The sequence below is a fragment of the Hordeum vulgare genome, chromosome 3H (assembly GCF_904849725.1).
Source record: "Hordeum vulgare subsp. vulgare chromosome 3H, MorexV3_pseudomolecules_assembly, whole genome shotgun sequence".
Classification (NCBI taxonomy): Eukaryota; Viridiplantae; Streptophyta; class Magnoliopsida; order Poales; family Poaceae; genus Hordeum; species Hordeum vulgare.
In genome coordinates, this window is record NC_058520.1 from 69,776,390 (window position 1) to 69,789,997 (window position 13,608).

Consider the following 13,608-nt stretch of genomic DNA (forward strand, 5'->3'; position numbering starts at 1 on the left):
TCGGCCAGACGCGCGTCGTGCGTTCGATCGTGTTCAATCATGTGTCTCGCGTCATCTGGGTCCACCACGAACCGTTTTTTCCCCTTTTCTTTCTTTCGCGAGCATCTTCTTCACCCGTTCTCTTCTTTCTCTCGTTCTTTTCTTCTCTCTCCTGCGCAGGGATGTGCTGCAAGACGACGCGCCATGGTAGAACCGACGACGTGCCATGGGGGACGAGACGAGCCCTAGGGCATGTGATGGGAAGTTGCAACCAGATTCTCGCGGCTACTGCAACCGGGGGGCGGCCCGTGATGCCGGACTGGGGTCTGGTGATGCTGGAACCAGCATCCATGAATGCTACAACCAGCAGCCATGGATGCTACAATCAAAAAGAGACGGACACCGATGCTTCAACCGGACATGGAAAAATGCTTCAACCGGCCTAGGAAAAGTTACAACCGGTGGCGGAAAAAGCTTCAACAGGCATGGTGGAAAATCTTCAGACCCCAATGGAAAAGCTTCAGCCATGAAAAAAAAGCTTCAACATGCATATGAAAAGCTTCAACCGGCGGTAAGAAAAGCTTCAACCAACATAGGAAAAGCTTCAACCGGCGATGAGAAAAGCTTCAATCGGCGGTGAGAAAATCTCCAACCGACATAGAAAAAGCTTCAACCGGCGGTAAGAAAAGTTTCAAGCGGCATAGGAAAAGCTGCAACTGGCTATGAGAAAAGCTTCAATCGGCGGTGAGAAAATCTCCAACCGGCATAGAAAAAGCTTCAACCGGCGGTAAGAAAAGTTTCAAGCGGCATAGAAAAAGCTGCAACCTGCATCGGGAAAAGCTTCAAACGAAGAATGGCTAGCTGACTATGGCGAGCGGTGGCGACGAAGCTGCATGGCGGTGCTGCGATGGACGCATGGCGAGCGGTGGCGACGGAGCTACATGGCGGTGCTGCGATGGACGCATGGCGAGCGGTGGCGACGGAGCTGCATGGCGGTGCTGCGATGGACGCATGGCGAGCGGTGGCGACGGAGCTGCATGGCGGTGCTGCGATGGACGCATGGCGACCGGAGGCGAGGGCGGCGACCGACGAGGACGAGGACCGGCGACCGATGAGAACAATACGGGGCACCAGCGGGCAACCGCCAAGCCGACGAGCTGCTCCGGCGAGCGCCGATGAGATGCTCCGGTGAGCGCCGATGAGATGCTCCGGCGAGCCCGGGGTGTAGGGGCGGGGGTTGATGGCGCTCGCTGCAGTGTCCTCTCGCTCGGATGTGCAACCCTGTCAAGACGATAGAGAAGAAGAACGAAGCGCGAAGGCATATCCGATGGCTATCCGTCGTTTGCAGCTTAAAAATCGTACGGCCCTAGGTTGACCGGCCGAATCGTTCGTGCCGGCGCACCCGCGCAGAGCGGTGCCCAATCCGTAAACGGAGTCGGATGCCTTTAGCGGGTTGGCCTGGCAGTAGATGGGCCGGTGAATGGTGAAAGAGTGAGGTTTAAACACTCCCTAAACGGGCTAGTAAATAAATTTCTAGAAGCGAACTTGCGTATTCTACTTTGATGTAAGTCACTGCAGTACGAGTTGGTGGCCCAAACGGACCAAACCGAACGGTGTAAACCCGAAATCCAGGCTGTCCGCTTCGCCTCTCCCCACCTCTCTCTCTCGTTTTTCCCATCTTCCGCCCCACCGGATCAAAAACCCCAACGATCAAAGAGAGACAAGCGGAGTAGTAGTAGTACCCGCACTGCACAGCGAGGAGAGAGAGCGCGGCGCGCCATAAATGCGGCGAGTCGGTGGATCCAGCCAGCCCCTCCATTGCCACTGTTCGGAGCGAGGACGCCCCTCCATAAATCCCCCTACCACCGAACCACCCACCCCTGCCACCGCCACCATTTGCTGCTATCTACTCCTACTTACTGCTGCTGCGGCGGCGAGGCGGAGAGAGCAGCGGGCAGCGGCTAGGGTTTTGGCGGGCCGGCGGCGATGTGGGCGGCGGAGGCGCCCTTCTCGCGGTCGGGGTCGTGGAGGGAGGCGGAGGACGAGCAGGAGGCGCTGCGCTGGGCCGCGCTGCAGCGCCTCCCCACCGTCGCGCGCGCCAGGAGGGGCCTGCTCAGGTCGCCCGTAGTCGCGCCGCCCGGGGCCGGCGGCCCGGTCGAGGGCGACGACGCGCTCTGCGAGGTCGACGTCGCCGGCCTCTCCTCCGGCGACCGCACCGCGCTCGTCGACCGCCTGCTCGCCGACTCCGGCGACGCCGAGCAGTTCTTCCGCCGCATACGCGCCCGCTTCGACGCGTGAGTACAGCCAAAGCCGGGCATGCTAGTACTACATTTTCTTTGCTCCCCGCATCGGTGCACCATGGCCGTCAGCGTGCCTTCCTCGGTCTCTGCGCGCGCGCGCGCTCTGCAAATCTTCTAGCGGCTGACCACGGGGTCCCGCTGCCGCAACAGTTGGCTGACACGCGGGCCCAACCGGCGCATCCAGCCGCTGCTTGAAAATGGTTTCTCCATCTCCATGCCGCCTGCATGCTTCTAGTGGCACAAGCATGCAGCCTTCTGCTCGAACTTGTTGGAGGAAAAACAAAATCTAGATACGCATAACTGGAACAGCTGACGTGTGGGCCCCACATGCCAGACTTGCGATTGTTGGCTTGCCACTCACCTAGATCGAGCTGCATCGGTTCTGGTTTCCAGCGCAAAAATTGTTGGGTTCTGCTCTGTGCTGAACCCTTTTTCTTTTTTTTTTTGTTCTTCATTTCCGGGATGCAGGGTGCACATAGAGTTCCCCAAGATCGAAGTGAGGTACGAGGACCTGACGGTGGACGCGTACGTGCATGTCGGCAGCAGGGCGCTGCCAACCATCCCCAACTTCATATGCAACATGACAGAGGTAATTGGCCCGTGATCCCCACCCCTCCATCCCAGTTCTCTATGTAGGTGAAAGTAATATCGGTCACGGGTTTCTGTTACTACGATTTAATTACCACCTTGTTTTACCGTGGATCAAACTGGGGTTTCTGCTGTAACTAGGAGTTCTGCCGTCAATCAGTTACAGAAAGCAGAGCAATTACCAATTTATTGGCTGCTAAAAAAAACTGCTCAATTTTTTTTTACCAATTTATTGTCGAGGTTCTTACTTTATTTTCTGTGAAATTAAGGCGTTTCTGAGGCACCTGAGGATCTACAGAGGGGGGAGAATGAAGTTACCTATATTGGACAACATCAACGGGATCATTCGCCCATCAAGGTACAATTGAAGATTAACTGGCGCTTTTCTGGTTCATCGACCAAGCTCTAATGGAGTTCTTCGTGAAAGAGAAGTTACTTCTGACAAATTTGATGTTCTTTCCTTGCTGCAGAATGACACTGCTTTTGGGCCCTCCAAGTTCGGGGAAGACTACCTTGCTTTTAGCACTTGCCGGTCGACTTGGTCCTGGACTAAAGGTGTGATATCAGATTAATTACATTTATTTTCGTATGCTCATTACTCATAGATGATGAGCAAATCTTTTCTATCACTCTCGACCAAATCTCTATGTGGGTATCACTTGATGATAAGTGGAGAGATAGTTTGGCACAATCCTGCTCGTGTAGCCTGAAAATGATTATCTGATGGAAGCACTCATCCCTATCATATTACAAGTTCAGAACTCTGTTATCAGCTAGCCTTAGCCTTCTCTGCTTTTGTTGCACTATATGTAAAATGAATTTATAAAATTTGTAAAAATGCAGTAGGAGGAAACCCCTCTTGTTCCCTCAAAAAAACTATCCTGATAGGTATAGTGAGCCTATCAATCAAGGTGCAATATCTGACATAATATATTATTACTGACCATCATCACTAATTGTAGATGTCTGGGAGCATTACTTACAATGGCCACCATCTAAACGAATTTGTGCCTCAAAGAACATCTGCTTATGTAAGTCAGCAAGACTGGCATGCTTCAGAGATGACCGTCAGAGAAACCCTGGAGTTTGCAGGGCGCTGTCAGGGTGTTGGTATAAAGTATGGTAGGTTACTGCACCACAATGTCATTGGAGGTGTTCCTTGATGATTTCCCCTTTGACATCGCCGACTTGCAGATATGCTCGTTGAACTTTTGAGGAGAGAAAAGAACGCTGGGATAAAGCCTGATGAGGACCTTGATGTATTTATGAAGGTATGATACACCCAACAAGCTTTCGATAGATGTACCCACACTATTTCGTGTGTGACTCTGACATAATTTCTACTACTTTTCAGGCATTGGCTCTTGAAGGTAGACAGACGAGTCTCGTGGCTGAGTACATAATGAAGGTAATGCCACGTGTTTCTTTCAGTCGTTGTTTTTTTAGCTTGGTCGGTCTTTGCTTTTTTTCATAACTCGTCGGTAGTAGCATGCATGTACTCCCTCCATTTTTATTTACTTTGCATATTAGCTTTGTCTTATCTCAAAATTTCTAAACTTTGACCAAATTTTACACACACAAAAATTAACAGCCACAATACCAAATCAATATCATTAGAGTAGTCATTCAATATATTGTCATACCACAATACCAAATCAATATCATTAGAGTCGTCATTCAATATATTGTCATACCACAATACCATTTTTTATTGTGAAAGTTTAGATTGTTTCGATAAACTTAGTTAAATTTTATAAAGTTTGACTTAGGTCAAAACTAATATGCGGAGTAAATAAAAAAATGGAGGGAGTATTATCTGGCACCTGTCCTGTTTTATTATTCTCTCTTTGTCTCATTAGTTTTCCTAATTTATCTCATGGCTTGGAATGCCTTATGTTATGCAGAAATAAATGACTCTTATTTTGTGTAGTGTGCATCTATTTTTTTTAAAGGAGGTTAAGACCCCCGGCCTCTGCATCAATTGATGCATACAACCATCTTTATTACTTATTCAACAAAGGTCTGACAAGAACATACATCAAGCCACCCAAAGCCCCCACTCACACCTACAAACGCGATAATGTGGAGTGCTCTCACTCCCCATATCTAAAACCGGTGTCGTCGCCGATCCATCCACATAACGTATCGGAACTAACAACCGGTGCAGCAGACCTAAAGCGTACACCACACACACACGTTTTAGAAGCCGCCATCATCATCGAACCGCTGACCCATCTTCAGGAGAGAAATCCGCATCATCCATGCCAGTCCGGCCATCCGTCGACGCCACAACGGCGCCCAACGGTGCCACCTCCCTGCGCTCATTCATCCAGACGCGAAGACTCTGTAAGATCTATCGTGCGAAGCACCTGCCGAACAGGCATGCCAAAGCGTAGCACCTGTCGGCCAGGCATGACCTGACATCACCACCGAAGCTCCGTGCAGGACGAAGGACGAAGACGCTCCACCTCCTGCCTCTATCTTCCAGCGCTTCTCCACAAACGATGCTCCCTAGAGAGGAACGACACCGCAATGCCGCCATCGTCCGATCTGGAAAACCAGATCCTAGGGTTTCCCCTGGAGCAGCACGAGTGGATCGACAGTTGTTATAGGACGAAGCCTTCATCAAGGTAACGGCGCAGAACGCCGCCATCGTCCGCCGTCGGCTCGGCTTTCACCGGTAACTATGTCTCCCCGACTCGTAGCCAGTACTGAATCCTCCGACGAGCCCGGTCACGGGATCCCAAGATCCGCCGTCACCGGTGCCGCCACAAAGACCCACCACCTGGCCCGTCATCCCCGGCGGAGGGGACGCCGCCACCACCATGGTCGGATCCGGGTTAGTCGTCGTCGTCGCCACCGCCAAGACCGGATCCAGGCTGAACGCCGCCACTGCCACCGCCACCGGCCACGCCCAGCTCCACCTTCATCTTCTAGCCACGTCCAGCCGACCGACACGCCACGCCCAACCAATATCCACCCACGCCGCCGCCGGATCAGCGGCGCCGGCCAGGCTTTGCCCGGCCGCATCCTTAGGCGGCGGCGAGGAAGGAGGGAGGGAGAGGAAGCTGCTGGAGGTGGCGGCCGGGGAGCCCTCCCCGTCGCCCACGGGAGCGACGTGGGAGGGTCAGATGCCTTTGTACAAAATGCAACCACATAATAATAGGAAAATTAGGTGGTGCAAATTGCAATTTACTACTCCCTCCGATCCATATTAACAATTTTGTATTAAATCAGCGACAATTAATATGGATCAGAGGGAGTAGTATATTTTTACAAGATTGTGGTACAGTGGTAGTGTAATTCACTAACTCTTTTTCAAAGGTTGTTTCCATTTTTGTGGGGGAAGTATTTATATTCTTGTTTGAGAATTTTACATGTTCATCCACATGATCATTGTTTTTTGTTCTTTATGGGAACCAATCCTTATTAACATGTTGATTACCTAATTCTGGTGAGATTTCTGAATTGCTAATTTTGATCTAGTCAAGATTTTAGGGCTGGACATCTGTGCTGACACCATTGTCGGAGATGAAATGGTCAAAGGAATCTCCGGTGGGCAAAAGAAGCGTCTAACAACAGGTTGAAACATGCTACTGTTATTTAGTTATTTTTTCAAAAAGGAGGATATCCTACTATCATTTGTATTGGAGGTGTTTGTGGTGAATTTCTGTTCTAATATTGGTTGCTTTTGCAGGTGAATTGCTAGTTGGGTCTGCTCGCGTTCTGTTCATGGATGAGATTTCAACTGGCCTTGATAGTGCAACCACATATCAGATTATCAAGTACTTAAGGGATTCTACACATGCTCTGGATGGCACTACAATCATATCCCTGCTGCAGCCTGCTCCAGAAACTTATGAGCTATTCGATGATGTCATTCTTATATCTGAAGGTCAAATTGTATACCAGGGACCACGTGAATATGCTGCTGATTTTTTTGCTGCAATGGGATTCAAGTGCCCTGAAAGGAAAAATGTGGCAGATTTTTTGCAAGAAGTAAGCAGTTCCACTGTTTCTATGTTTGTACATTTATGCCAGTTTGCTTTTCTATTGCATATTCACGTTTGTTGCGCTGCAGGTTTTGTCCAAGAAAGATCAACAGCAGTACTGGTGTCAATATGATTATCCATACCAGTTTGTGTCTGTAACAAAATTTGCTGAAGCCTTTAAAACATTTGTTATTGGTAAGAGGCTGCATGAGGATTTAGATAGGCCATACAATAGAAAACATAATCATCCCGCTGCTCTTTCAACTTCAAATTACGGTGTCAAGAGGCTTGAGATTCTCAAGTCCAACTTCCAGTGGCAGCGTCTGCTGATGAAAAGGAACTCATTCATCTATGTCTTCAAATTCATTCAGGTACTGTAATCCAAGAGATGCATTTTGTAGACTAGTACCATAGCGTAAGTTAGAAGTTAGAACCACTCAGCCGATTGCCCTGTGCAATTGCACGGTGTAGTGTGGTATACTAGAGCATGCCAAAATTTCTTTATGAATTAATTGTTAAAATTGATTTCTAAGAAAAAAATCGTGTGCTATCTGATTTCACGTTTTTTGAATGGAAAATATTTTATTTCACATTTAAAAAGTATATGTGAAAGTGACTGTTCAATTATAAGTGCTGCTTCTTACATCCTTTTTATTTATTTTTCCTGTTTTAAAAGCTAACATATCCCAGCCAACTGTCAGTGTAAGACTTTGACAGTTCACCAAGGCATCAAGTTAATGGTTAGATGTTCTTTTGTGGGAGTTACTTTAAATGTTATACCTCTAAGCATCTCTAATATCTTAGACTTCAAAATTAGTGTCCACCAAATTAGGTGTTACATTTCTTACCATATTCCTATTTTTCCTAGCAGCCATAACTGAACTATGATTTGCTGACTTTCTATTATTATCATACAATACGTACATGCACAAGAAAACTATAACACTATTTGACAATTGACACAGAAAGCCTATGCATGGCTCAAAGTACAAATCAAGGACTATATTGGTCATTTGGTCTTGCTAATGCAACTATATAACAAACTCTGAAATGTAAAGTGTTGAGTCACTAGAAATGTTTGTTTTTCTTCCTAGTTGGTGTATGAATGTCATCCTAGTATACTTAAATGCGAGTAATGCCACACCTACTGACGGAATTGGTTACGAGAAAGGCTAAGCGCAATGGTTACCATAACTCTACCATTTTGCACTTAAATGTTTATCCAATAACAAGTTCGATATGACAAGTGTTCTCTGGTTTTGTCTGAAGATGTCATAGTATTATGACCACATATGAATTCTCTCCACAATTAATCAAGGATGTTCTGACATGATCTCTTTGTGCCAGCTTCTACTTGTGGCCCTCATCACAATGACTGTATTTTTTCGAACAACAATGCACCATGATTCAGTTGACGATGGGATAATTTATCTTGGAGCCCTCTATTTTGCAATAGTGATGATTCTATTCAATGGATTTACAGAAGTCTCAATGTTGGTGGCAAAGCTTCCAGTTCTTTACAAGCACAGAGACTTGCATTTCTATCCACCATGGGCTTTTACGCTTCCTTCTTGGCTCCTGAGCATTCCAACCTCGCTTATTGAATCAGGAATGTGGACACTTGTAACATATTATGTGGTCGGTTATGATCCCCAGTTCACAAGGTAACTGACATGATATCGACTTTCTTAATTTTGCTTTCTGTTCACAACTTCAGAGATCTTTTAGTTTGAAGATTGATCTTACTTTGTCATGTGCAGATTTCTGGGACAATTTTTGTTGCTTTTCTTTCTGCACCAGACATCTTTGGCTCTTTTCCGGGTCATGGCATCTTTGGGCCGAAATATGATAGTTGCTAATACCTTTGGATCGTTTGCTTTGTTGGTTGTTATGATCCTTGGAGGATTCATCATAACCAAAGGTTGATTTCTCTGAAATATTTTCAACTACTTGAGGTTCTATTTCGAACCTATATATCTAACATGTTATACAACCTGTTTCTGACTATCTAACAGAAAGCATACCAGTCTGGTGGATTTGGGGTTATTGGATCTCTCCTATGATGTATGCACAGAATGCTATATCGGTAAATGAATTCCATGGGCGTTCTTGGAGCAAGGTAATACTAGATATAAATCCTTCTCCAAGGAAATCTGTTATATATTTTTAATTTGGTTGTACACACAACAGCAACACACGGCACATGGATTTTTATGGGTGTAATCATGTGGAAACCCAAATTACTTAAGACATATTATATTGTTCTCATGAACCTATAATAAGGCATTTTTACCAAGAGAAGTTCGAACTACCCTTAAATAGTTCAGTATTTGTAACTGATACTAAATCTACTTTGGTTTAATGGCAGCCATTTGCAGATCAGAACATCACATTAGGTGAAGCTGTACTCACTGGATATGGATTATTCAAGGAAAAGTATTGGTTCTGGATCGGAGTCGGAGCATTGTTAGGTTACACGATTGTTTTGAATGCCTTATTTACATTGTTCTTGACGATTCTCAACCGTAAGTTCATACTACCTTATACTAACACCTAAAAAAATTGAGCTTATTCAAAATAGTTTCTCATTCTCCAAAGTTATTGTCCTTGACAGCAATCGGGAATATGCAAGCTGTTGTGTCCAAGGACGCAATTCGAAACAAGGATTCTAAGAGGAAGAGTGACAGAGTAGCTCTAGAGCTGAGATCTTACCTGCATTCAACTTCACTGAATGGTAAAACTAGATAAATGAACTATTTCGATCCAGCTCTTAGACCACAAGATATTTTTACCCTTTACTAAGCATGGATCCCATCGTCTGTATTCAATTTCAATGTGCTGCAGGGCTTAAGCTCAAGGAACAGAAGGGCATGGTGTTACCCTTTCAACCCCTTTCTATGTGCTTTAAGAATATAAACTACTACGTTGATGTACCAGAGGTACGTCACAGATGGTCCATATGTATGACAAAAAAAAAAGAGAGTTAAAAAAGCTATATCATTTATGCATTCACCCACTTATGCTAGCAGGAATTGAAAAAGCAAGGGATAGCAGAAGACCGACTTCAGTTGCTTGTTGATGTCACTGGTGCATTTAGGCCAGGGATACTGACAGCCCTTGTTGGAGTCAGTGGTGCTGGTAAAACCACCCTGATGGATGTTTTAGCCGGCCGGAAGACCGGAGGACTCATAGAAGGAAGCGTCTCTATATCTGGATATCCTAAGAACCAAGAGACTTTCACAAGGATATCTGGTTATTGTGAACAAAATGATGTCCATTCACCTTGCTTGACTGTGATCGAGTCTTTGTTATACTCGGCATGCCTCCGGTTGCCTTCCCATGTCAATGATGACACTCAAAGGGTATGCATTTGCTGAAGTTCTATGTTTCATTGTTCCATACATCATAATGTTGACCTTTTAATCTTGCTGGTTTCTTTCATAGGCTTTTGTGGAAGAGGTGATGGAACTTGTTGAGCTGAATCCATTAAGTGGTGCTCTTGTTGGCCTGCCAGGAGTTAATGGCTTGTCTACGGAACAACGCAAAAGGTTGACGATAGCTGTGGAGCTTGTGGCAAATCCTTCTATTGTGTTCATGGATGAACCTACGTCAGGATTGGATGCTAGGTCTGCAGCCATTGTGATGAGAACTGTACGAAATATTGTTAATACGGGACGGACAATCGTATGCACCATCCATCAGCCAAGTATCGACATATTTGAATCTTTTGATGAGGTAATTTTCTCCACAAAATATCTATTTTTTCACAGTAAATATGACACATGAAATTAATTAATTTCAGACCTCTTTGAAAGTGACATTTATCTTAAATATGAAACCTACAATATTTTCATCTTGTAATACTGCTATTGTTACGGCTGTATGATGATTCCATCATTGTCCTCTCCTAACTTATCCATATGCTGCTCAGCTTTTGTTTATGAAACGTGGAGGGCAACTCATATATGCTGGTCCATTGGGTTCTAAATCACGCAATCTGGTTGAATTTTTCGAGGTATGTTCTGCACTACGTGTTTTCTCACTGAAGAAACTTAGACAAGGCCTCTGTACTTACACCCTGAAGTTTACCAACAGGGAATTCCAGGAGTGCCTAAAATCAGGGATGGCTATAATCCGGCTGCATGGATGTTGGACGTCACAAGTACCCAAATGGAGCAGATTCTTGGAGTGGATTTTGCTGAATACTATCGACAGTCGAAATTATTTCTGTAAACACAAAAAATCCTTTTAATCCGACTACATGCTTCGTAGTTGCTTTTCTCTCACTAATACCTGTTTCTGTTTATTGCATTTCAGGCAGACCAAAGAAATCGTTGAGGCCTTGAGCAAACCGAACAGTGAAGTGAAAGAGCTTACTTTCTCTACCAAGTATGCTCAACCATTCTGTGCTCAGTTTATTGCTTGCTTATGGAAGCAAAACCTGTCATACTGGAGGAATCCTCAATACACCGCAGTTCGGTTTTTCTACACTGTCATCATCTCCTTGATGTTTGGGACGATTTGCTGGAAATTTGGCTCTAGAAGGTATGTCATCGGGTGGTTCTGACACCGATTTCCGGGCATAGTCATACATAGTTATCTTCACAGGGAGCTGACGGTGATGTCGTTTTATAATTGCCAGGGAGACCCAACATGATATTTTCAATGCCATGGGTGCCATGTATGCAGCAGTGCTTTTCATAGGAATCACTAACGCCACTTCCGTTCAACCTGTGATCTCTATCGAAAGATTTGTATCGTACAGAGAGCGAGCTGCTGGGATGTATTCAGCATTACCTTTCGCATTCTCTCTGGTACATATGTTTCCTGTCCAGAACTTGTATTCCAACAATCTATTCATCCAGTGTTCATCATCGTAGCACCTTTAACCCATTGTTCTTGGGCAGGTTACTGTGGAGTTCCCTTACATTCTTGTGCAGTCACTTGTCTATGGTACAATTTTCTACAGCCTGGGTTCGTTTGAGTGGACAGCAGTGAAGTTCTTGTGGTTCCTCTTCTTCATGTACTTCACTCTGTTGTACTTCACCTTCTACGGCATGATGACAACGGCGATCACTCCGAACCATATGGTCGCGCCTATCATTGCCGCTCCATTCTACACGCTATGGAATCTCTTCTGCGGGTTCATGATCCCAAGAAAGGTATGGAGCGAATATCACCCCCCATGATTTGCATCTACAAACCAATCAATGACTTCCGTCCTACGGTGACTTTCAGTTCCGTTTCAGTTTGGCAACGTGGATATGATTGAGTTCTAGGGTATGTTGTTTTAGTCCAGGCCTTGGGAAAATCATGAACGCTACTAGGTCATACGATCTTCTAGTAGAGAATTTTTTGAAGTGCACAATATCCAAACCAATAATTGTTGCATACGACCTAAGATTTGTTCTTATTTGCACTCTAAAGTTCTTCTCTTATTTTCTGAGAGAAGGGTTTCATCAGCACTCTGGAGTTGAACAAACAATTCCATGGAATACACTAGGAAAACACCACATAATTTTTGTGATAAGGCAAGTTGGTCATAGGTGGGCCCTGATATGTTTGGCTGGCCTGTAGAGAACGTGTCGGGCCATATGGGCTTTCATACACTGGTGTAGATCGATCACTGTGCACAACCGCGTCAGCACCGGACCACTGGGCTTGGCAAATTTTAATTTCCTTTCCAAATAGGGTATTCTTTTATCCATGCTGTGAACCAGCACATCACAGGGCACATGGATACACTTATCGTGGTTTTTCGACGAAACAAATAAACAAATTTAAGTATATTCAGCTTAGCATGGTAGACGTTCTACTTGCCTTGGGCTCTTGGCACACTTGTATCTGAACAGAACAACAATGATACACTTAGGCCCTGCTTGGTTTAGCGTTTCCGCTCGCATTCCGCCGGTTTAGGATTCATGCCTCGACGCGTGAATCCATGGGCCTTAGTAGTTGGTAGTACCATCCTGTTGTGTTTGGTTTGGTTAACGATTCCGGTACCAAATAATAATGCAGCTGATCCCGGTGTGGTGGAGGTGGTACTACTGGGCCAACCCGGTGTCCTGGACGCTGTACGGGCTCCTGACCTCCCAGTTCGGCGACCTGGACCAGCCCCTGCTGCTGGCCGACGGCATCAGAACCACCACCGTGGTGGCGTTCCTGGAGGAGCACTTTGGGTTCCGGCACGACTTCCTCGGCGTCGTCGCCACGATGGTGGTCGGCTTCTGCGTCCTCTTCGCCGTCGTCTTCGCCCTCGCCATCAGGAACCTCAACTTCCAGCGCAGATGATGAGCAGCAAAGCAAATGTACCCGGTTCGGTCACCAGTTTAACTTAATTACCCAGCATGCATGCATGTGTACAATCAATTAAGATAAGAGCTCGTAAATAATTTGTCGAGTGCGAGAGGGAGACACACGATTTGAAACAAGAAGTGTATGTATTACTGTACGTACGTGCTATGTATAGCAAGATCCTTGAGAGATGTTTTGTATTGTACGTACTGTAATGTTGATACGGGCCTGCGTGCGTATATTCGCTGAGCATTTGCCGCGTCGAGGAGCGCCGGTGCGTGGTCGACACCTGTCCGTCTTTTTTGACCGCTTTGGGCGATGCATCTCGGTTGTCCGTCGTCCTGCCCCGATACCCTTTTGGACGTAGCAGCAGCAGCAGCTATATATCTATGTTAGCCATGGCTGTGCTTCCATCCAAGGACACTGACCTGACCGTTGGATGCGACCCGGGAAAG

General features: G+C 46.0%; 1 protein-coding gene across 1 annotated transcript; it reads left to right on the forward strand.

Annotated features, from left to right (window-relative positions):
• Nucleotides 1–1,796: 1,796 nt before the first annotated feature.
• Nucleotides 1,797–13,344, forward strand: LOC123443005 (ABC transporter G family member 31). Its single transcript, XM_045119214.1, has 24 exons — nt 1,797–2,273; nt 2,748–2,868; nt 3,137–3,225; nt 3,338–3,422; nt 3,830–3,989; nt 4,062–4,138; nt 4,222–4,275; nt 6,359–6,449; nt 6,565–6,866; nt 6,949–7,230; nt 8,207–8,523; nt 8,620–8,780; nt 8,875–8,978; nt 9,228–9,384; nt 9,474–9,593; nt 9,704–9,798; nt 9,889–10,221; nt 10,304–10,594; nt 10,791–10,874; nt 10,955–11,088; nt 11,177–11,404; nt 11,502–11,673; nt 11,767–12,021; nt 12,878–13,344. Exons 1-24 carry the CDS (start codon nt 1,966–1,968, stop codon nt 13,148–13,150), a joined length of 4,293 nt encoding a protein of 1,430 aa, XP_044975149.1. The 5' UTR covers nt 1,797–1,965; the 3' UTR covers nt 13,151–13,344.
• Nucleotides 13,345–13,608: the final 264 nt, after the last annotated feature.

Coding starts and splice junctions, on each gene's coding strand:
- LOC123443005 (XM_045119214.1), top strand. CDS start 1,966: ATGTGGGCGGCGGAGGCGCCCTTCTCGCGGTCGGGGTCGTGGAGGGAG. Junction 8,979..9,227: donor ATGGGCGTTCTTGGAGCAAG/GTAATACTAGAT, acceptor GTTTAATGGCAG/CCATTTGCAGATCAGAACAT. Junction 9,799..9,888: donor ACTACGTTGATGTACCAGAG/GTACGTCACAGA, acceptor TTATGCTAGCAG/GAATTGAAAAAGCAAGGGAT.